The sequence below is a fragment of the Chrysochloris asiatica genome, unplaced genomic scaffold, assembly GCF_000296735.1.
Source record: "Chrysochloris asiatica unplaced genomic scaffold, ChrAsi1.0 scaffold00194, whole genome shotgun sequence".
Lineage (NCBI taxonomy): Eukaryota > Metazoa > Chordata > Mammalia > Afrosoricida > Chrysochloridae > Chrysochloris > Chrysochloris asiatica.
Window position 1 is genome coordinate 1,431,307 of NW_006408712.1, and position 23,331 is coordinate 1,454,637.

General features: G+C 41.5%; 1 protein-coding gene across 1 annotated transcript in view; it reads right to left on the reverse strand.

Moving 5' to 3' along the window:
- The window catches only part of CDKL1 (cyclin-dependent kinase-like 1 (CDC2-related kinase)), an 89,758-nt gene that overhangs the window by 5,705 nt on the left and 60,722 nt on the right, over positions 1-23,331 (reverse strand). Inside the window, exons 3-6 of the mRNA XM_006872336.1 lie at positions 13,800-13,872; positions 7,183-7,273; positions 6,252-6,452; positions 1,258-1,340 (exon numbers count right to left, since the gene is read on the reverse strand). Of these exons, the coding sequence (XP_006872398.1) occupies positions 1,258-1,340; positions 6,252-6,452; positions 7,183-7,273; positions 13,800-13,872 (448 nt within the window). The remainder of the gene's footprint in view (positions 1-1,257; positions 1,341-6,251; positions 6,453-7,182; positions 7,274-13,799; positions 13,873-23,331) is intronic.

Here is a 23,331-nt window from a genome sequence, read left to right on the forward strand (position 1 = left end):
TGATTGGTAATATTGTGGTATATTTCCTTGTGTCACTTATTTCACAAATGTAAAAAGCATTGCATGATTTCTCAGAGGCTGTGATACTATTTATTATGAATTTGTATATGCAAATATATGTATGCATGTATCTATTATTAAAATTATGTCATGTTCCCCTTTTTTTTTCCCCATTTAACATGTTGTAGACATTTTTTTCAGGACAGTATATATAAATCTAAGTATTTTTAATGACTCTGGTATTTCTATTGTAAGCATGCACCATAACGTTCTTAATTACCCCTACTGAGGGAACACTAAAGAAAACTATTTCTATTAAATAATGCCCATGTCTTCTGGTTTCATTGGGATCATTTTTCAGAAGTGGGCTAAGGCATGCAGATTTTTAGCTTTACAATTTTCATAATTGGGTATTCTCTTGTCTCCATAAAGGGCAAGCACCAGAATGAGGCTGACCAAGCAAGCTCCTAATGATTTTCCCTTTGGTCTCCATATGGTGAGAACATGTTGTTATTGTTGTTAAGTGCTGTCGAGTCGGTTCCAACCCATAGTGACCCTGTACAGGGTTTCCGAGGGTGTAAATCCTTACAGGAGTAGAAAGCCTCATCTTTCTCCCGCGGAGCGGCTGGTAGTTTCAAACTGCTGACCTTAAGGTTCGCAGCCCGATTCGTAACCACTCCGCTCCCAGAGTTTTAGAGGACAGGATTTGGGCAATGCTACAGGAGAGGACCTCTGGTAGTGTAGTGGTTACGAATCGGGTTGTGAACCTTAAGGTCAGCAATTCGAAACTACCAGCTGCTCTGCGGGAGAAAGATGAGGCTTTCTGCTCCCATAAAGATTTAAAGCCTTGGACAGGGTCGCTATGGGTCGGAATCGACTCGACAGCACTTAGCAACAATAAGAGAGGAAACTTTTCCTCCAGAGGTCACTGTCTAAAAGCTGATTAACTCTGAGCTACCTAAGTTCAATTGCTGGTAATGATAAAGAGCAGGTATAGCTCTAACAGGTGGCTCTGCTTCCATGTACACTGTGCTAGCTGAGTGCTTACCAGCTATCTAAACTGGCCCCGAAGGTCAGGATCTTGTTAGCAACTGTCATAAATTTTCACCTTTACACTAAACATCTAGTGCAGGATGGGCCATTGGGCTCAGGCATGTGAGTAACTCCCAGTTCCTAATCCATCTAGCCAAGCCAGCTCTGCAATTTACCATGTAAACAATCTCCTAATCAAAGCTCCCTCCAAAATGGGTCACTCACCATATCTTCAGGGTCTGGAATTTTCACACCACTGAAGTACTGATTTGTGCTAAATACTTGCTGGTGTCTAGGAATGAGATCCCCTTTGGATAAGAAGAAAGAAGGAGTTAAAGTGAGAATGGCAGCAAACAATGCTCTCTTGTTTCCTTCTGTAGATGCTGTACTTGTGTGCACATGCACTTATTAATGCTGTAGTTTTGTTATCCAATCAGAGTGAAAAGCATTCAGGCAGCCATCAATAACCGTTACTGAGTCCTACAGTGAAAGGAGCTCTGGTAGCGTAATGGTTACGAATTGGGCTGCAGACCGCAAGGTCAGCAGTTTGAAACTACCAGCTGTTCCGCGGGAGACAGATGAGGTTTTCTGGTCCTATAAAGATTTACAGCCTCAGAAACCCTATGCAGAGTTGCTATAAGTCGGAACTGATTCTACAAATACAACCATGAATAAAGCATGGTGTTAGTGTGGTGCAGTGAGTTACTTGGTATGGCTCTTGCAGTCACAGTCTTTGTAACTCTTACCAAATGGCTAGTGGGGGCCATGCAAATAGGGTGAATGAAACTCTAATGTGGGAATTGGTTAGTTTTGCCATCTGCGAGGTTTAAAATGAGCCATCTCAGAAGCAGGAATCTTCTTCTACTATCTCACTACCACCAAGAAAGAAAAACCAGGAGTGGAGCATATCCTTTGAACCCCAAGGTCCCTGTGAGGTGAACTTTCTGGATCAAGGAGACAGCTGTGACATTAGAGGGGCAGCAGAGGTGTGGCAGCAGTATAAATAAGCACCAAGAGTACAAAACGGTGGCTTTTCCTAGGCCATGGAATGAGGAAGCTTGAGTGATTCGGACAGGAGGCTCACTTGCAGAGTGGGTTGCCTCCAGGCACTTAAATAGGGGAACTAGGTTTGCTGACAGACAGTGATAGAGCCAAGCACTTTCAGGCTGAGGATTCTGCTGAATAGAGTGCCTTCTGGGTGTTTATTGGCAGTGCTAATAAAGCTTTATAACACCCAAACATGGCAGAGGCAAAGGGCCCACATAGCTGAAAGGCCAAGGACTAGAGATAGGCCTGCCTGTGGGCATGGCTGAGGAGAGACACTTCTAACTGTAAAAATTGCGTCCTGAGTATTTCTGATCCTAAATAATAAAACCTCATAATTGTTAGCATTGTTTGTGAATTCCATGTGGCCACTGCAACAGACTATCAAACCCAGCAGAGATGTAGAGAATGCCAGGGGAGGGACTGTTTGGGTTAGAATTGGTAAGAAATTTGGAGGAGAGAGGCATGTCTGGCCTCCACCTCATAGGAATCAGCCTTGGGCTGATCAAGGCCTTATAATGTAGTTTCGAAAGCTAAATCCAACAACTCGAATGCACATGCAAATAAACAGCACCATCTTTTCTTAGCAAAAATGCAATGATCACAAATCAAAATTATGTTAACTAAAGCCTGATGGGTTGAAATAAAAATATATTGGCCTACAATAGACTGCTATGAACCCGGGTGGAGACCTGGTCGGCCAGTAGTGTGGCTAGACCTGGGGACTCTTGGGCCCAGAGTCAGTGACACAGCCACAGAGGACTAGAGTGGAGAGTGAAGCGTCCAGCTGATAAGAAGAGAGCAGATATGCGCAAGAACACCCATACTTGCAGATAATACCCACTTGACCTGGCTTCAATGACTGGATGATCAGAGCTCAACTAAAAGAAGAAAGAAGAGGAAAAAAGCATAATCTGATACAATTTGATGAACTTGACCTACACCTATGAATACAGTAGCTCAAAAGAGGAGACAAATCCTTACTGTAAGAATCATTCCCACCCCCTCCACACACAGAGTAGACATGGATGGGTAACTTGGACATTGGCTACCCAAAATGGGGAGGGAGGGCTACAAAGGCAAGAAGTGACTGGCTTACAAGCTTTCAAGAGGGAACCTAGATCCAGAGGACGTGGAGGAAGGTAGAATCTCCAGTGAGTAGTATCCAGTCTGTCTGGGTGGGGCTGATGAAATGAAATGCAGATAGGTCTCTTGTGATACAATGTTGTTGTTGTTGTTATGTGCCGTGGAGTTGGTTCCGACTCATAGCGACCCTGCACAGGGTTTCCGAGGCTGTGAGGCTGTTAATCTTTACGGGAGCAGAACGCCTCATCTTTCTCCCGCGGAACCACTGGTAGTTTCAAACTGCTGACCTTACGGTTTGCAGCCCGATTCGTAACCACTACGCTACCAGAGCTCCTTAGTGAATAATTCTTATCAGGACTGATTGTGAGGGTTGGAAATGTAAAGGTAGATGTTTTATAGCAAGGAGGGGAGTGATTAACTTTTCAGTCTAGGAGCGGAGGTCCCTAGGACTATCAGTGGAGAAGAGCGGAGAGTGGGACACTACCCAGAGAAGCAGTGATGCCAGAGATGGAGTCAGAGACGATGATATGGAGAGATGGAGCAGCTGGGGACTTGAGATCCAGAGAGGGAGAGGGGCTGTGTGCTGATGACCGGGGGTGGGGGGGACAGTTAACAACCAACCTTTGGTTGGTTGATGATGCATGGATGGGATTGTAACCATGGCAATAAAATGATATAAGACAGAATGAATGTAAAACTAATGTTCTCCCATGTAAACTATCACATAATTCACAATAAAACATTCATTTAAAAAAAAAAAAAAATATATATATATATATATATATTGGCCTAGCACTTAAGACAGTGCCTGATACATACCATACTTAATACCTGATACATACATACTTGATAAATATTTGAGGAAGGAAGAAAGCAAACCATTAAAGATTTTCTAGCTAGACAGAATATGTTTCTGAAACTAAACAATCTTTTCTTGTTTGCACTTACTAGAGATCACCTAGGAATTCCATTTCATCCACTGTTTAGAAGCACTTAAGATATAAAACAATGCAACAAAAGCAGTATTTCTGTATCTAGGGGAATTCTGTGAAGGTCATCCTGCTCATCTGTCAGCCAATAGCTAAAATTGCTCTCATGTAAAATGCTAGGGATAGGATACTTGAAGAGCATTTCATAAGATGAATGGAAGTGCTCCACTTGAACACAACCAGACCCACTTACCAAAACAGAGTAGAAAACAAAGACTTACCACACAAGGGCCCCTGACACTGTCAGTGGGCTGAGCTGGAATTCCAACCCCAAGGTATCAAGTTGCCTAATTTTGCCAATTTGTTTTGGAACTTCACTTTTCACTCAGATCCAAAAACTGCTTCTATACCCCATTTTGGATGAGGAACCAGAATACATTCTCTAATGCTATATGGCCCAGTTCTCAGTGAGCTTCTTCATGAACATAGTTTCCTATACCTAAACATCGTCTTTGACAAGAGAGCTGGAAGGAGGGTATAGGGAAATGCTCCCAGAGGACAGACAGCAAAGGGAGCCTGAATGTCCCTGAAAGGGCTAGTAGGTCCTTTACACATCACCATACAAAATGAAATTCAGCCCTGCTGTGGTGCTGTAGGATAAGCATTGGACTGCTAACCAACGACGCTGGCAGTTCAAACCTACCAGCCCCTCCTTGGAACTCTTTATAGGGTTGCTGTGAGTCAGGACCAACCCAAATGGCACACAACTACCAACCACCATTGTGTTTATGTTCAGTGGTAGAATTCTTGATCCCTGTCCAATAAACCTCAAGTGCAGTTACCACCATCTGTCAGTCCAACAGGTTTCAGTGGAGCCTCTAAACTAAGATGAACTAGGAACAAAGGTCTGGAGATCTACTTTTTATCAGTCAGGCAATGAGACCCCAATAGATCCCAACAGTCCAATCAGCAATGGATCATGAGGATAGTTGTGAGACTAGGCAGTGTTTTCCTTCCGTTGTGTTTGAGGTCATTATGAGTCAGAGCCAACTCAATGACAGTTAACAACAACAACTGTGTGTAAATGTCAGTGCAGCATAAATAGAAATAGAGGACATGATCTTGCCCTTAGATAGCCTACAGTACCTTCGGGTAGACAGTGTACAAGACATGATGATGCAGATGCTACAAGAGTTTAGAGCAAGAAAATAAATGAGGGTAATCCTTGCTTATGAATCTTTTACTATCTCTCCCCTCCCCTCCAGTAGGTATAAAGAAAGGGAAGCACACTGGGGTGGGAAAGCAAGATAAGAATAAGAAGAGTGACTTACATGGAAAGAGTCTTTCCAACTGATACTTGGAGAGTTTAGAGTCTTCCTCTATAGAATCTGCAAAGTCCAAACCAGCCTAGCAGGCTGAAGTTAAGGACACCCAAAGGATGAATGACTGTATTATAATAAATGAAATTAAATATGAACTATCAAGGAGCTCTGGTAGCGTAGTGGTTACGAATCGGGCTGCGAACCTTAAGGTCAGCGGTTCGAAACTACCAGCCGCTCCGCGGGAGAAAGATGAGGCTTTCTACTCCCGTAAAGATTTACACCCTCGGAAACCCTGTACAGGGTCGCTATGGGTCAGAACTGACTCGACGGCACTTAACAACAACAACAACAATTAAGCCCTTGTAGAAATCTAAGATTTTATTGTTGCTATGATCATTATTCAGAGTTTGACTCGATCCTCACTATGCTGAAGTGAGAATCATGTGTCTTTTGGGGCACTTGTTGTTACTGTTAGTGCTGTGTGACGCCTAATGACTCTTTATAGAGTTTCTGAGGAGTGATTGATGAGTCTGAACTGCTAACCTTGCAGTTCAAACCGACCATGCAGTCCAGTGCTTCTCCTACAGTGCCACACCAGGATGTGCAGCACTTAGTAAGTCCAAAATACTTGTTAGTCATTTTTGTAAGGACAAATATGGACATCCTTAGTGGAGTCGTTTAAAATAAGGCTTTGAGAGTTTCCCATTTTTATTGACACTCACGAAGGCTCTCCTAACTGCAAAGGACAGTAGATGGAACTAGGAATTTGTGTACTGCTCTGTACTGGCATGGGTAAAAACATCCAGCTTCCCAAAAATGAGACACAAATATCACTTACCCAAGGTTTTCCTAATGAGATAGAGCTGGTCCACATCAGATTTTCCTGGCCACAGAGGCACGCCTGACAGCAGCTCAGCGAAGACACAGCCAATTGCCCAAACATCTACTGGAGGGCCATAGTGTGTGTCCCCCACTAATAACTCAGGGGAGCGGTACCACCTGGTGGCAACATAATCTGTGTAGTAGTCACTTGGTCCAGCTGGTCAGCGATGGAACATGGAAAACAAAGAGCAAGAGAAGACTAGAATCAAAACTGGCAAAGGAAGACCAAAGCCATCAAGCTTGCATCCAATCTTGTGGTTTTCTAAATCAGTTCTCAGCACTAGCTGCACATTAAAATCACTTGGAAAAAATGTTTTCACTGTTTCCATCGAGTTTGCCCCAACTCCAGGAGACCCCATGTGTGTCAGAGTAAAGCGTTCATAAGGTTTACAATAGAGGATTTCTCAGAAGAAGATCGTCTGGCTTTGCTTCTGAAATGCTTCTGGGTGGACTTGAACTTCTAACCTTTTCAGTTAGCACTCAGAACCTCTGGAATATATATTTTTTAAATATGGAAATTTGGGTCCAACCCAGAATTCAGAATCCTAAGGAGGGTCAGGCGTATATCAATAGTTTTTAAAGTTCACTTTATGGTTCTAATCTACAAAGTTGAGAATCACTCTATAATATTCTGAAAACAACTATTCTACCAAAAAATGGTAGAAACAAGGAGAGACACATACTTTTAAATATCAATTTTATCATGGTATAATTTGCATGTATAAACCCCTGCATGTGTCTACACATTTTCAGTAATTACAAAATTATGAGTTATAGCAGTCTTATGCCCTAAATATACAAGTATTAGCTTTCTGTATAATTTAGCATTTCATGTAAAGAAACTTTTCTATCTTTAACACTTAACTACAGAAAACTTCAATACTCACTCAAAAGCCGAGCAAAGCCAAAGTCACAAAGCTTAATCACAGAGCGTTTTGTGATGAGGATGTTTTCTGGCTTCACATCTCTATGTATGCACTGTCACACACACATACACAAAAACAAAGCAAAAACAGGTAAGGAACAGCCACAAAACATGGGTAAAGAAAACATGAACATTTAACTAATATTGGAATGTTTCATTAGCCTTTTGGATAAAAGTAAAATGCTGTTGCTGTTGTTAGGTGTCATTGAATTGGTTTCAACTCATAACAAACTATGTACAAAAGGACAAAATATTGCTTGGTCCTATGCCAACCTCACAATCATTCCTATGTTTGAGCCTATGTGCAAAAAAGATGGCACCAAGCACTCCTCTGACCCATGGATCTAGAGACAAATGCCTTACGGCTGAAGCTTATGGTGAAGTGGTATGGCCTAAAAGAGCTTTGTAACATAGGTGAGACAGAGAGGGCTGCCTATGGGCACAGTTGAGTAGCTGCCCTGACTGAAAGAACCTTGCCCTTTGCATTTTCTAGTCCTGACTTATAACCTGTTAACTTCTCTAAAAAGCTCCATAACTTGTTAGTATACTGTCCAACTTCTGTGTGGCCACTGCAATGGATTATCGAACCCAACTGAGAAGTAGAGAGGGTTGTGGGAGAAATGGTTCATACCACATATTTGTAGTTGGTGTCAGGAGTGGAATTACAGTACACTGGACTCCATGTCCAGGAAGTTCTCTTCCACACAAGTGCATATCCTCTGCTCCCCTGCTGGTGGCTGGACCAGAAGATCCTGTCCTCCTGTCAATCTTGTGCAACTAGAAGAGACTCTGCTTCAAATGGTCCCGCCGAGAAATTCCCATCATTACATTTCTCCTGACTAGGATGCAGAACCAGCAGAAGCTGCTTTTGGTCTACCTAACCTCCTATAGTGCTGTACTGTTGTTGTTGTTGTTCTTTGTCATGGAGTCGGTTCCAACTCATAGATAGCAACGCTGTACAGGGCTTCCGAGGCTGTAAATCTTTACGGGAGCAGAACACCTCATCCTTCTCCCACAGAACAGCTGGTAGTTTTGAACTGCTGACCTTACGGTTCGCAGCCTGATTTGTAACCACTACATAGTGCTGTATTAGAACCTCTGTATCTACTCCATCAATGTGTGCTATATTATTATTCAATAATTTCTTTTAGAAAGATCAGCATTAGGCTGGTTTCTCTGAGGTACAGGTTAAAGATATCCTAAATGTCTGACTTTCCTGAAGTGTTATGTTGTCGTTGTTAAGTGTGGTTGAGTTGGGTTTTGTATCATAGTGACCATGTATATGCCCTAAATATCCAAGCACCAGCTTTCTGTATCATTTAGCATTCCATATAAAGAACCTTTTCTATCTTTTACACTTAACTACAGAAAACTTCAGTACTCACTCAAATGCTTTAAATCTGAGGCTTCAAATATTTGCTGGAGCAGAAAGCTTCATCTTTCCCCTATGAAGCAGTTTGTGGGCTTGAACTGCCGAACTTGTGGTTCGCAGTCCCATAATTCTACACAGCCACCATGCTATAGCACCTATGGTTGATTATGTGCTGAGGAGTCGATTCCAACTCATAGCAACCCTGCATATATTTTCCGAGGCTGTTAACTTTTACAGGAGCAGAGAGCCTCATCTTTCTCCCAGGGGATGGCTGGTAGTTTCGAACTGCTGACCTTGAAATTAGCATCTATACAATGCCATCATTCCTGACATCAAGCATTACACCTCCCCTTAATATTCTCCCCAATGTCCCCAGGTTTCTGCAATTCACTGCAGTGTGTCACAGAACTCATGGGCTATCAAGGAAATGGATTACACAGCTGTGAAGCTAACAAGTCCCAAATCTGCAGTTCAGACACTCATTTGGAGGATTCTCCTTACTCACACAGAATTGAACTGTTGACTTACAGTTGGAAGTGGAAGCTGGCAAATCAGGTCAGGTGGTTGGCTCAAGTCCCAAGAACCAGAGGTCAGGTGGAGGTGAGCTTGATTAATCAAGCAAAGGACTACACAGCCCACGCACACCACCAGCATGCCCCATTGTATACGCATGCTAGAGCTTCAACTTTTCACAATCTCAACGCTATTAACATCCACAGCTGAATCATGTCATCCCATCAGCATCTTTTACCACCTTTTCTCATCCAGACTAATCTGGAAAAGAGTTGTTTAGTGGGTGTTACAAAGACTAAAGCTAGAAGTTGTTGTTGTTGTTAGGTGCCGTTAAGTCAGCTGCAACTCATAACGACCATATACTAGAACAAAACACTGTCCAATTTCTTTTCTTTGGTAATAGTGGTTTGTGAATAAATTTGAGTAATAGGCATGTTAATGGATCTTCCTTGTAGGTGTATAGATGTTTCCTTATAACTGACAGAGTTTGATTTCAGGATAGATCTTGAAATGTCCTTATTGTTTATGAACATGAGACCACTGCTCTTCAATTTGTCAGTTCTGGCACAGTAGCCCGTATGATTATCTGATTCCAAATGGTCAATACCAGTGCATCTCAGCTCACTAATTCCTAGGATATCTCTCTCTTCAGTGAACGTGAGACTATTCCTCTTCAATTTGTCATTCCTGGCACAGTAGACCACATGACTGAGATTCAAAATGGTCAATACCAGTCCATTTTGCTTACTAATGTCTAGGACATCTATCTTCAAGCATTCTATTTCATTTTCAAACACTTCCAACTTTTCTAGAATCATTCTTTGTACAATCCACTTTCCAATTATTAATGTATGTTTGTAGCTATTTCTTCTCATTTTGAGTTGCGCTGTGTGAAGGTCATAAAAACTTCACTTTATCCACATTAAGGTTGACTTGACTTTGAGGATGGGAGTGCTGGTGGCGCTGTAGGATAAGCCTAGATTGGAACCACAAAGTCTGCAGTACAAACCCATCAGCCACTCCACAGGAGAAAGATAAGACTTCCTGCCTCTGTAAAGATTTACAGCCTCAGAAACCCTGAGTCATTATGAGTTAGAACTGACTCAACAGCACCTAACCACTACTTTGAAGAGGCATCTCTTCCCCAATCATATTTTCAGTGCCTTCCAATCTGAGGAAGGAGCCCTGGCAGCGTAGTGGTTACAAGTCGGGCTGCTAACCTCATGGTCAGCAGTTGGAAACTACAGCAGTTCCACAGGAGAAAGATGAGGCTTTCCGCTCCCATAAAGATTTACAGCCTCAGAAACTCTATGCAGGGTTGCTATGAGTCAGAACTGACTCCATGGTGCACCAACAGCACAAACCTGAGGGGTCCATCAGTTGGCACTATGTGGCTCTGCATTAGGATCTGCACTTGCCAATTTTTCAGACATGAACTCCAGGTCCTTCCTCTTAGTTTGTTTTAGTCTAGAACCTCCACTGAAACCCTGTCCACCATGGATGACCCTGATGCTATTTGAAATACTGGGGACATAGTTTCCAGCATCACAGCAACATACAAGTCACCATAGTATAACAAACCGACAGATGAGTGGTATCGAGTAAAATAGTATCCTAAAATAAATCTAGTACCATACTTCTCACTGCCTGAATCATCCCAAATTTCTGACAATCCCCAAAGGACCAAAGAGGATAAAAGGTGAAGTAAGGGTGCTGTCATGGCGCAGTGGGTTAAAGTGCTGGTTTGCAAAATTGGTTTGAACCACAAGGTCTGCGGTTTACCAGCTGCTCCTTGGAAACCCTACAGAGGGGTCAGAACCAACTGAACGGCACTTAACAACAAGGGTGCCAGATTTAACAAATAAAATACAGTACACTCTATTATTTTTATATTTTGTGTAAATAATTTTTTTAGTATAAGTATGTCCCATGCAGCATTTGGGACATAATTACAAATTTTAAAAATTATCATTGTTTATCTGCAATTCAAATTTCACCAGGAAATTTGAATGTAATATATTTAACCTGAAAACCCTAGGTGAAAGAGAAAATGTTACAAGGCTCTAGAGGTGGCTTACATCATGTTTACAGGAGTTGCAAGTTGGTGCACAGGCAGAATTCACAATTCAGTTGTTTAACTGAGAACAGAATAAAGTCGGTCTAGTAAACAGGACAAGCCCTGGGCCTGCTGAGATAAGCTGAGGAAGAGAAGGGCGGGAACCATCAACTTGCCAAGAGATCCTTCCAGCTCTGACATTCATCCCGACAAGATAAACAAGAGTAGGCTATTCTCACCCTTTAGTGAAAGTCACTAGATGTCAGCTCTGTCCCACACACAACTGTTCTCAGAGCTGCAGCCGTCCTGTGGGATGTGGCCCCTACACCATGATTCAAACTCAAATCACCTGTGGTTTCCAAACCACAGCCCACATTCTTTCAGAGGATGAAGTTAGAAGAACGTTTAAGAAGCTTCACATGATTTTCTTATTAAATGAAAATTTCCTTGGCAAAAAACAAATCAACAACCTAATGAGCAACTACTGAAAAACAAAATCCCACTCGGGGTTTTGAACAATCTCCCTCTCTCCCAAGTGTTCTCTCTTGAAGGCAATGCTGGATTCTTCCACAGCCGGAATAAGCCCTCTTTAGCCTTTAGCCAGAAGCCCTGGGATTATTTTTGACTTTTAAATTTTGAGGAGAGGAAAGGGCAAGGTTCTTCTTGGGTTTGGCCTAGTTCTTAACTCTGGAGTGCCTGTGGCTGAGAGATTGGTGCCAATGTTTCCCACAGGTATTACTTATTCTGGCAAACTTTCTTGGAGGCCATTTCTGAATTATTTTCTTATAATCTATATGGAGTTCTGGTGTAGCGCTGTAGGGTAAGCACTCGACCTCAAGGTCAGTTTAAACTGCAAGATTGGCAGTTCAAACTCACCAACCACTCCTCAGAAACCCTATACAGAGTCACAATGAGTCAGAACCAACTCTACAGCACTTAACAACAACATCTGGTTCTCAGTTGTGAATTGCTCCTAGATTTTTCTTCTTTTACAATTGATTTCACATATTGCTATAAATGAATTGTTGTTTAAATATCATGATAGCATATAGTCAGAAGGACTTGTAAGCAGGAATGTGTTCCTACTCTGATTTGGGAATTCTTTACGAGTTTCTGCACCCTTCCCCCATCAGCACCAACACATGGAACCAAACAGCTCTGAGGCTCTCCAGGGAACTGTGGTATGCATGTCATTTGTCTTTAATGGCTCCAAGCCAGGGCCTCTTGTCTCTGCTTCTTGCCTGTCCTAAAACCTGGTGCCAGGAACGTATTCACCCTCCTCACTCAGATTTATAGCAATATAAAGTGTCCTCCCTCTCTAATACATGTGCATTTTCACAAACACTGCAGCCTCCAGCCAAGTGGAGGTTCACTGGGGAGAATTGCTGTCTAATGGTTTCTCTTTCTGGAAATGCAGCTTCCAGAAAAATCATCTAGAACAGTGTAAGGAAGGGGACTCAACACTACCAGTTCAATCAACTGAAATTGTCGATGGGGTGACATATTGCAGTCAAGTTGCCTTGGCGACCTAAATTCAGCTCTAACATTGGAATCTGGTTTCTAGTGCAGAGAGTAGCCCTGCTGGACTTCAGGAAACAGCAGGCTGCCCAGCACTTGTGAAATCACATCACCTGAACAGCAGTCTACTACGTCTCCTACCAGCCCATCTGTGGCCTATACAGTTTCAGAGGCTGCCTTCATCCACACTGAGCAGCTTTGGTCCACACTTGGCACTCATGTCTCACCAAAACAGACATTAGCATGTTTGTGGCACACTTAGGACTCCAACTATTGATTGCACTAAATGGTCATGCATCACCTAGGGTTCCCCTACTCAATTTCAGAGCTTTTGGGGGCAACAGATCAACCTGGACTCTCAGTGAATGGAACTGTATCTTAAATCTGAGTAGTCTCTAATTAGTTTAAACGTATGCTGTTGTTGTTGTTGTTGTTAAGTGCCGTCAAGTCGATTCCAAACCATAGCAACCCTATATAGGGTTTCCAAGGAGTGGCTGGTGAGCTCGAACCCCCGACCTTGTAGTTCAAATGACTTTGCAGTCTGATGCATTAGCACCACACCAGGACTCCAGTTTAAACATATAGCTTCTTCAAATCATAAATATGCCTTGGAAGCCAGGATGGCAAGATTTTTTCTCTCATACTTGGGACATGTTATCAGGAGGTACCAGCCCTTGGAAAAGGACATCATGCTAGGTAAAAGGGTAAAAGAGGAAGCCCCCTAACAAGATGGAATGGCACAGCAACAGTGGTTGTTCAAATGTAACAGTTGTTAGGATGGTGCAGGACCAGACAGTGTGCACAGTGTTGCTATGAGTTGGAACTGATTCAATGGCACTTAACAACAAAATCATAAAAATGCATCTTTTTTATAAAACTGAGCAAGAAGAAATGGATTGCTAGGTTGGCATTTTCAGTCCCACCTACAGGGTCACTGTGAGTTGGAACCAACTCCATGGTACTTACCAACAACAACCACAACCCTTAACTTTAAAGTAGGCTTATGAAGATTTGGGCAGAATGACATCACCGAAGTGTAAACTGTGTATAAAAGACCCCATGTCAGCTTAAGAATAGGCTTTTGATTTTTTTTTTTTAAAACGGAGACAAGGAGACTTACGTTGTGTTTATGGCAAAAGTTTACAGCTTGCAGTGTCTGCCATGTTATGCTCTTCACAAGATATTCTGGTACCCTAATAAAAACAGAGAAGTAACACAATATGTTTTTTAGTGTGCTTATGGAATTCCACTCAAAAAAGAAGCAAACCAAGACAATGAATAAGTAATGAAAACTCCAAAGTGCCCTATAATGTCTTCTTACTCACTGAGCATTCATTACATGGGCCCAAAGTGTAGAGAACAGACAGCACAGTGCTGAATTCTAGGGACTGCAAAATAATAAAAAGGTTCACATTTACTTCCATAGCGAGGGACCATGAAAATCCATAGGTCACTTATTAATGAAATATACCTCAAACATCTGCAACACTTCTGGGAAACTGCCCGGCAACCTCAGTTCTGTCCCCTGCCCTGCTTTTTAAAAATAAGTTTTTATTGTGAATTGAGTGATAGTTTACATGGGAGAACATTGGTTTTATACTCATCGTTTCATTGCAATGATTACAATCTCCTCCATGCATTATCATTCAACAGTATTTGCTTTTACTCCATTTTGCTTTTTAAAAAAAAAAAAAAAATTGGTGGTGGGGGTGGGAAATGTACACAAAAACACTTAGGAATATATAAGCATTTAAACAACGACAGGGCACATTCTGCAAGCCTGCCTCCTGGCCACCAGCACACAGCCTTTCTCTTTCCATGAGTCTAGAGTCCTCAGCTGCTCCCTCTCTTCGTGTCCTTTTCTCTGCCTCCATCTCTGGTGATGATGCTTCTCTGGATAGGGTCCCACATTCCGCTCATGCTCTTCTCCCTTGATGGCCCTAGGGTCCTCTGTTTCTGGACTGTAAGACTAACTACTCCCCTCTTTTTGTTACAAAACTTCTAATTTTACAGGTGTGGCAGCCACAATTAGTCATTGTAACAATTATTCACTATCAAATCATAAAAATCTTATCCCTATCTCCTTTCACCAGACCTGTCTAGACAAGATGAACTTATTCAGTGGGGATTCTACCTCCCCTTGCACACTCTGAAACTAAACTCCCTCTTGAAAACTTGTCAGTCAGTCACTTCATGCCTTTATGCCACCTCCATCCCCTAATTTTAGGTAGCCAATGTCTAAGTTGCTCATTTTTATCAGCCCTATATACAGAGGGGATAGAATTGATACTTGATGTAAAGACTCCTTCTCTCTCAGTTGGTATTTTGAGCTACTACATCCATAAATATAGGTCAATCAGTTCCATTTTTATAAGGGATTTTTCCTGATGTAAAGTTAGTTAACATACAGCATAAAGGATGCCACTTATTTTTTCCAGTTACCACAATTTACAGCCTTACACTGGTTTCATCTGTGCTCACAGTAGCTACACATGGCTTTTGTTGTTTGGGGTTTTTTAGGTAATGAAATTAGGTATGATGGTTCACTTTATGTGTCAGTTTGTCTAGGCTGTAATTCCTAGGGTTTTTTTTTTTTGACAAACTCTAGACTAGTTGCTGTTCTGTAATATAATCAACTTCCATAATATAATTTAATGTAATCATTCAGATAAAGGAGTAGGAGGGGAGCCCTTAGGATGTGGTCTGCCCTCAGTCTATAAGTAGATATTTTGGCAGTACTTGCTCTTTCTCTCTCTAGACTGCATTTTTTCCTGTTATGTAACCTATGGATCTTGAAACACAAGCCTACAGAAATCTCCAGCCTGTTGCCTGACCTATGGATTTGGACCTTACCAGCCCCTATAATTATATGAGTCAGAATGATGAGATAAACCAATCTCTCTTTCTCCATAAATAAATATATCCTTGTGTGCGTGTGTGTGTATAATAAAGAGGCTGCAAGAAGTTGGAACTGTGGAAAAATTTTATTATCTTTTAATTCTACCTTTTCATAAACTTTTTGATGCCCCCTTGTGTGTCTGAGAGAGTGTGTGTATCTCACGGGCTCTGTTATATATAGAAAACCTGGACAAAGTCTGTCGGGAAGAGGATTATATTGAACACCATGTAACAAAAATGAACACTAATAACCAGATGATCAGCTTGGTTCTCGCCCCACACTGCTCCTCTCTGGGGCTAGCTGCACCTGCTCACATCTTTCCACCCTGTCCTCCATCACAGCATCTCAACACAATGCCATTGTTCCCAGACTTTCTTCCATGACTCTAACCTTATATGACCAGGGCAAATAGTGGTCTCAGCAGGTCTTCCATGTGAATTAGAGAAAGCTCCTTCTCAGGGTTGTTAAAGTAACACTTTTAGGCAACGAATAAAATGAACTCCAGAAAAAGTACACTTATTTTCAGAGATCTCCCGTACAGCAGCTGGATGAATCAAATATTAAGCTTCCTTGTTGCAGTCCTTAAGCAGAACTAATGAGCAAGTCAGGATGGAAACCCCTGAGTGACTGTGTTAAAGTGATCACAAAGTTATTTCCAGATTCTGGGAGAGGCGACAAGGCCACTGTTGTCACAGGCCAGACATCCAGGAAATCCTTTCAAGCAGAGCAGAGGATGCCTGACCGAGAGGTGGAACAACATGAGGCAAAGGCCGAAGCACTCAAGGAGAATTAGCTGGAACTTCTTTGGACCAGGGATATATCCCTTGGTTTGAAGTGGCTTCTGTCCAAAGTCTCTTCCTTGTTTTAGGGTCACATAGGCACACAGTGAAAAACTCACCTATCTAGAAAAAAGGCCTAGAAAAATACAAGTAAAAAGGGGATGTTTTAGGAGGAAAACTTTTCCTCAGTCTCTACTGTTCGTCCAGAATTTTTTTTAAAAAGGGGGGGGAGGGGATATATTTTTATTATTCAATGATTATAACAATATAAGGGTCTTATGTAAGGCACTTTAGTTTCCAAAAACACTTTGTAAAAGTATTATGCAGAAGGAAAGTTTTAAGTAAATTGTACTAGCATATTATTAACACTCTGGTGTGGTGCTGTGGGTTAATGCACCAGACTGCAAACCCGTTTGAACTGCAAGGTCGTTGGTTCAAGCTCACCAGCTGCTCCTTGGAAATCCTATAAAAGGTTGCTATGGGTCAGAACCGACTCGATGGCACTTAACAACAACAACAATTATGAGTACTTTGTCACATAAATCTTACATGTAAAAACTCTGTACTGACGCCCTAGTATCTTGAACTGGCTACACCACTTCTTTATTACTCAGTGTTTTCATCTGGAATGCGGAGGCCTGAGATTGCAGCTCCTAGATTCTTTCTAGCTGCAGCACTGACATGAGAATAGGAGTGAGAGTTTTCACTGCTGGAGAAGGTAGTTAAAAATAAGGAAAAGGAGAAAAATAAACTATATCCTTTGGGGTAAGACTGGACTTGGCTATGTGTACATAAATATCTCAAGCTCTATCCACTGAGATGGCACCCCAATAGCAATAAGTTATCTAGAGGTGATATCTTGGTTTCTAAATACTATGCTACACTAAAAGGAACATGAGCTCTTTGAAGAAAGGGCTGATTCTACTGTTGGACTCCTGGTGTGGCACTGTAGGGTAAGCACTGGACTGCAAACACAAGGTCAGCAGTTCAAACCTACCAGTTACTCCTCAGAAACCCTATACAGGGTTGCTATGTCAGAACCAAATCAAAGGCATTTAATAAAAACAACAACAATGCTGGGGTAGGAGAGAGACAAGATGAGTCTGAAATATATTATTATGCCAGAAAGTAAGGAAAGGCACAGAAATGATAGGCAGATAACAAAAGGATACAGGAAACACCCCAAACAATTATGATATATGTAGACCAAATAATCATACACACTAATGCATAGAGGGGTAATAGGGAATCATGTGGCAATACACTTTCAAATATGTCAGAGAAAAACGTTCTTTGTATTTGCACTTGCTGGTTTTTTAAAAAAGTTGAGATTATTTAAGAAACAAATATCTGATACCCAAATGTTAAAGTACATCTTAGCAACATCAATGAAATTTTAAGACTCATAAAATACTACCTGAATTCCTATGATAATGCTGTTGTTGTATAGCTAAGTGCCATTGAGTTGGTTCCAAAACATAGCGACTCTGTATAGGTTTTCTGAGGAGCAGCTAGTGGGTTTGAACTATCAACCTGCAGTTAGCAGTCCAGTGCTTATACTACAGTGCCTATACTATAGTAGGATACTACTAATCTAAGAGCGAAAAGGGAGGCTGCTACATCTATGAAGAACAGGATACTATAAGAAAATGAGAGAAACAGCCCAAGAGTTCAATCTCTAAATAATAGGAGGGCCAGAAAAAGAAAACAAAGGATAGGAAATCAGAAACAAAACAATGGTTAAAAACTATTCAGGCAGTAAAGGCTCACCAAGTGCTCATAATTCAGAATACTTGGAGCAAAAAAAAGATTCTACAAGCTTCCAGGAAAAAAAAAATGGAAAAAAAAACCCACACACAAAAAAACCAGAAAAGAAACAGGACATGTACAAAAGTAGCAGGAATTATAAATGCTTCATACTTTTTAATATCATTAGAAGATGAAAGGAAATGTCTTCAAATCTTCAAAGAAACATTATTTAAAAATAAAACAACAATTAGGGGCACAACAGATGGACCGTGATAGCATGGGAGAAAAATGTGGGACAGAATCTCAAATTATGATATATATTTACAAATAAAAGCCAAATCTGCTGAACTAGTGGAGGCTAGAGGACTCTCCAAAATCTTTGCCCTGCGATCCTCTTCAAGCCTTGAACCAAAACTAACTCCTGAGGCCACCTTGTAGTTAAATAGATTGTGACTCAAAAAATAATAAATATCACTCAAAAGTGCTAGGCTCCTTTAAAAAATCTTTCACGTGAGACCAAATAGGCAGCAATTACTTTAAAATATAGAAGAGAACGCATGGGGGCAGGGAAACCACATTAATGGAACAATGCGAACAGAAATAATGACATGTTCACATATTGTCACGAATGTAACCAATGTATCTGAACAGCTCGTGTCAAAATTGTTGAATGGAAATCGAAATCACTGTGAAATCATCAGAAACAATAAAATTGTATTTAAAACAATGTATATGTAAAGAAAACATTGACCCCTGGACACATAGTGAATTATGAGCTGAGCTACTAACCACAAGGTCAGTAGTTCAAACCTACCAGCCATTCCATGAAAGAAAGATGAGGCTTTCTGCTCCCATAAAGATTTGTAGCTTCGGAAACCCTATACAGGGTTGCTAGGAGTCGGAACCAACTGGACAGCACTTACCAACAACAACATGAGTCAGAAACAACTCCATGGCACACCACCACCAAACAAAGTATTAATCAAGTATGAGGGTAGAATAACAAGTTTTTAAATCTGCAAGGGCTCAATACTGTCACCTCTCATACTTCATTTATCAAGAAGCCATGGGCGAAAGCACTTCATCTAAAAGGAATAAACTGAAAAAATAAGGGAATGGGACTCTCTAAGATGACAGAATGAGAACTATATTCCAGACATAGAAAACAACCAGTCCAGAATAGAACAGTGTGACTCAAAAGCCAGGAATGTTTAGGGTTGTCATCACCATGCTCTCTGCCTCATACCATCTAAAAAATATGTAAATATTTACTAAACAAACTTAGACGTTTTGGATGAGTCTGGGTGATTGGTCAGATCCTTCAGGGTAGGGTAGACATTCTAGGGTCTGCCCTATGCTGAAGTCCTGGTGTGGCACTGTGTGTTAATGCGCTGGACTGCAAGGTTGGTTTGAACCACAAAGTCAGTGGTTCAAGCTCACCAGCTGCTCCTTGGAAACCCTATACTGGGTAGCTATGGGTCAGAACTGACTCGATGGTACTTAACAACAACAACAGGCTATGAGTCAGAATCAACTAGATGGCAATGGGAATGTCAGGGTGGGGGAAAGAGTCAGGCCTATGAGAAAAGCTGAAGCCCTGTATTTCCTCACAGATTAAGGTTAACCTTAGGTAAGATTCCTCTGGAGAGAGAGTTGTTTTTTTAAAGTAGAATTCCAATCTGGTTCTTAAGGCAGTCCTTTTCCCCATGCTGCCCTGGGGCTCAGTCAGGACCTCCATTTACCACCAATATGGAAACACTCACTTCCAAGTACTTGAGTTCCTTAGCTACCCTACTGTTATTGTTAAGGGCCATCAAGTTGGTTCCAACTCATAGAGACCCTGAATAGGGTTTCCAAGGAGCAGCTGGTAGGCTTGAATGGCTAACCTTGCAGTTAGGGCTTATCCTACAGTGCCATGCCAGGACTCCATCAACCCTATGTTGTTGTTGTTAAGTGCCGTCAAGTCAGTTCCGATCCATAGCGACCCTGTATAGGATTTCTGTGGAGTGGCTAATGAGCTTGAACCACTGACCTTGAGGTTCAAACTGACTTTGCAATACAGCACATTAACCCACAGAGCCACACCAACACTCCATCAACCCTACAGGACAGAGTAAAATTGCTCCATAGGGTTTCTGAGGCAGTAAATCTTTATGGAAGCTGATTGTCTCATCTTTCTTCAGGGTTTGAATCTCCAACCTTTCTGTTAGCAGCTCAATGCTTAACCCACTGTGCCACCAGGGCACCCACTCTGAGACCGCTGCTGTTGTTAAGTGCTATTGAGCTGAGTCGGTTCAGACTCATAGTGACCCTAAATAGGGTTTCTGAGGAGTGGCTCATGGGTTTGAACCACTGACCTTGTGGTTAGTAGTCCAGAATTTATCCTCTAACTACACATCAGGACTCCACCCTGAGATTAGAGAACTGAATTTTAGATAAACCACACACCCAGTTTCTCTTCCTAGTAGACAGTGCTAAGAAGGAGCTGGACTTTTGGGCACCCAGCCAGTTGGGTCAGGTCTGGAGAGATCTATAGTCCCAAAGATAATAGCTCCCTAGAGCCTAGAAATGAGAAAATAATTTTTTTTTTTTTTTTTTTTCTTTCTGTCCTAAACCATGGTGGAAAGGATTCAGGAAGGCATGCCTTCCCTCCATGGGTAGTCAGGTAAACTTTCATGGGGTCTTCCTAAGTTTAGTTACCTCACTAAGAACTTGGGTATTCCTCCAAAGCCCAATGGATTGCTGTCAGCTCATGAGAACCAGTTTATCTAAGAGGGTGGACTGGAAACCTCTTCAGCTAGTGAGAATGGGTGGGGCAGGACACACTCTGGCATCCTCCACCAGTGTGAATTCATGGCATTCTCTGTGCCTGTTTTGGGAAATTTATTTCATCCTCAGGAATATAAAGAGCTCCCAATGGTTTGACTGCAAGGGAAGGTGAAGAAGATGGGGTGAGGTAGGGTGGGGTAAAAAATGTCTAAATGTCTATGGTTCACATTTATGTTATTATTAACCAATTGGAGATGTGCTACACCAAAATAAGTAACTAAAACCAGAAAGAGGAAGACATGAAATCCAGAAGCCATGAATCCAGCCACAGAGAAATGGAGAGGGAACTCCAAGGATGATAGCCAAAGAAGCCTCAGAATGATAGCTGGACAACAGATTCTGAGTACAAGAAGACAGACAGAGGGGCTGAGGAGCTATAAAGACATGAAGTGACTAGCCTACAAGTTTTCAAGAGGGAGGTTAGTTTCAGAGTGTGTGGGGTAAGGTAGAATCCCCACTGAATAGTTTCCATCTTGTCTAGATGAGTCTGGTTAAAAGATACAGGAATAAGGTTCTTATGATTCAATAGTGAGTAATTGTTATCATGACTAATTGTGACTGTCACAACTGTAAAGGTAGAAGTTTTGTAACAAAAAGTAGGGAGTAGTTAATCTTACATTCCAGGAACAGAGGCCCCTAGGACCATCAAGGGGGAAGAACACAAGTGGAATGTGGGACCCTATCTAGAGAAGCAGCAACACCAGAGATGGAGGCAGAGATGTGGACATGGAGAGAGGGAGCAGCTGAAGACTCCATACTTATGGAAAGAGAAAGATTATGTGCTAGCGGCCAGAAGGCAGGCTTGCAGGATGTGCCCTTTGGTTGTTTAAATGATTACATATTCATGAGTGTTTTTGTGTACACCCCCAAAAACAAAACAAAACAAAAACAGAGGGAAGAGAAGCAAATACTGTTGAATGGTGATTCACGGGGGCGGGGCAGTGTAATAATTGCAATGTAACAATAAGTGTAAAACCGATGTTCTCCCATGTAAACTATCACTCAATTTACAATAAAAACTTTTTTTTTAAAAAAAAAAGACAGACAGAAGGAGGAGGGTGTCTAAATGCAGGATATTGCCAAAAAATAAGAATGAAACTAATGGATTACCTGACATAATTATCCTGGTGGAAAAGCATTGAGAGACTATAAAAAGACTTTAGATCCAGAGAGGGAGAATGACTGTGTGCTGAAGACCTGAGGGGTACGAGGGGGGGGAAGGGTTGCAGGGTATACCCTTTGGTTGGTTGATGATGCATGGAGGGGATTGTAACTATGGCAATGAGACGATATACCAGAATGAATGTAAAATTAATGTTCTCCCATGTAAACTATCACATAATTCACAATAAAACATTTAAGAAAAAAAAAAAAAAAGAGTGGGGAAAAAACAGCAATATTAAGATAGGCACCATAAAGGAAGTCATAGTTTAGAGGGTCAGTAAAAAAGAGGGAGACCCTTGACAAGATGGACTGTCAAAGTGGTTGCAACAATGGGCACAAACAGCAAAAATTGTGAGAATGAAGCAGGACTACGCAGTGCTTCATTCTGTTGTATAGTTGGGTTGTAAGAATTGGTAACAACTTGATGGTACATAACAACAATTGTAGCTACATGTGGAGGACAAGTAAGAGGTTGCTAGGCAGGGTACATATGTTATGGCAGAGCAGGCAGAGTAGGCAGCATGTACCTAAGTCTAGAGAGCAAATGACTTGGTGTGGCTGGGGCATATTTTATGTGGAAAACTGGTGGCAAATGGGGCTATAAAGTGAGTAGAAGTTTATATTCCATGCTAGAAGTTTTCACCACACCTATAAGCTTTGCGCAACTATTAAGAATTTATATAAGGAAGTGGGATAAGCAGTTTTGTACTTTTTTTTTTTTTAAAACCTTTTATTGTGAATGGAGTGAAAGTTTATAGATCATCAGTTTTGCATTCAACAAATTATATACTTTCCTTCATTACAATGATTGTAAGGCCCTCAATGTACCATCAGTTAAGTGTTTGCCTCTATTCACGTTAACTTTTCCAACCTTCTTTGTATCTCCGAATACTTTTATCTTTCCTTGGCCAACCTCCCTCTTGTTCTATGTTGCCTGCCCCATCACCCAAGTTAACGTACGTCTACGTCTACCCTCTAGCTTAAGTTCACCATAGAATGTTTCTTGTATCAAGAAAATAATTTCCTAACTTTTTACAAAAATGGTCTCATATGATATTTGTCCTTTTGTGATTGACTAATTTCACTCAGCATAATGTCATCCAGGCTTATCCATGTTGTGAAGTGTTTTGCAGATTCATCATTATTATTCAATGTTGTATAGTATTCCATTGTTGTTGGTAAGTGCCGTGGAGTCAGTTCCGACCCATAGCGACCCTGTGCAGGGTTTCCGA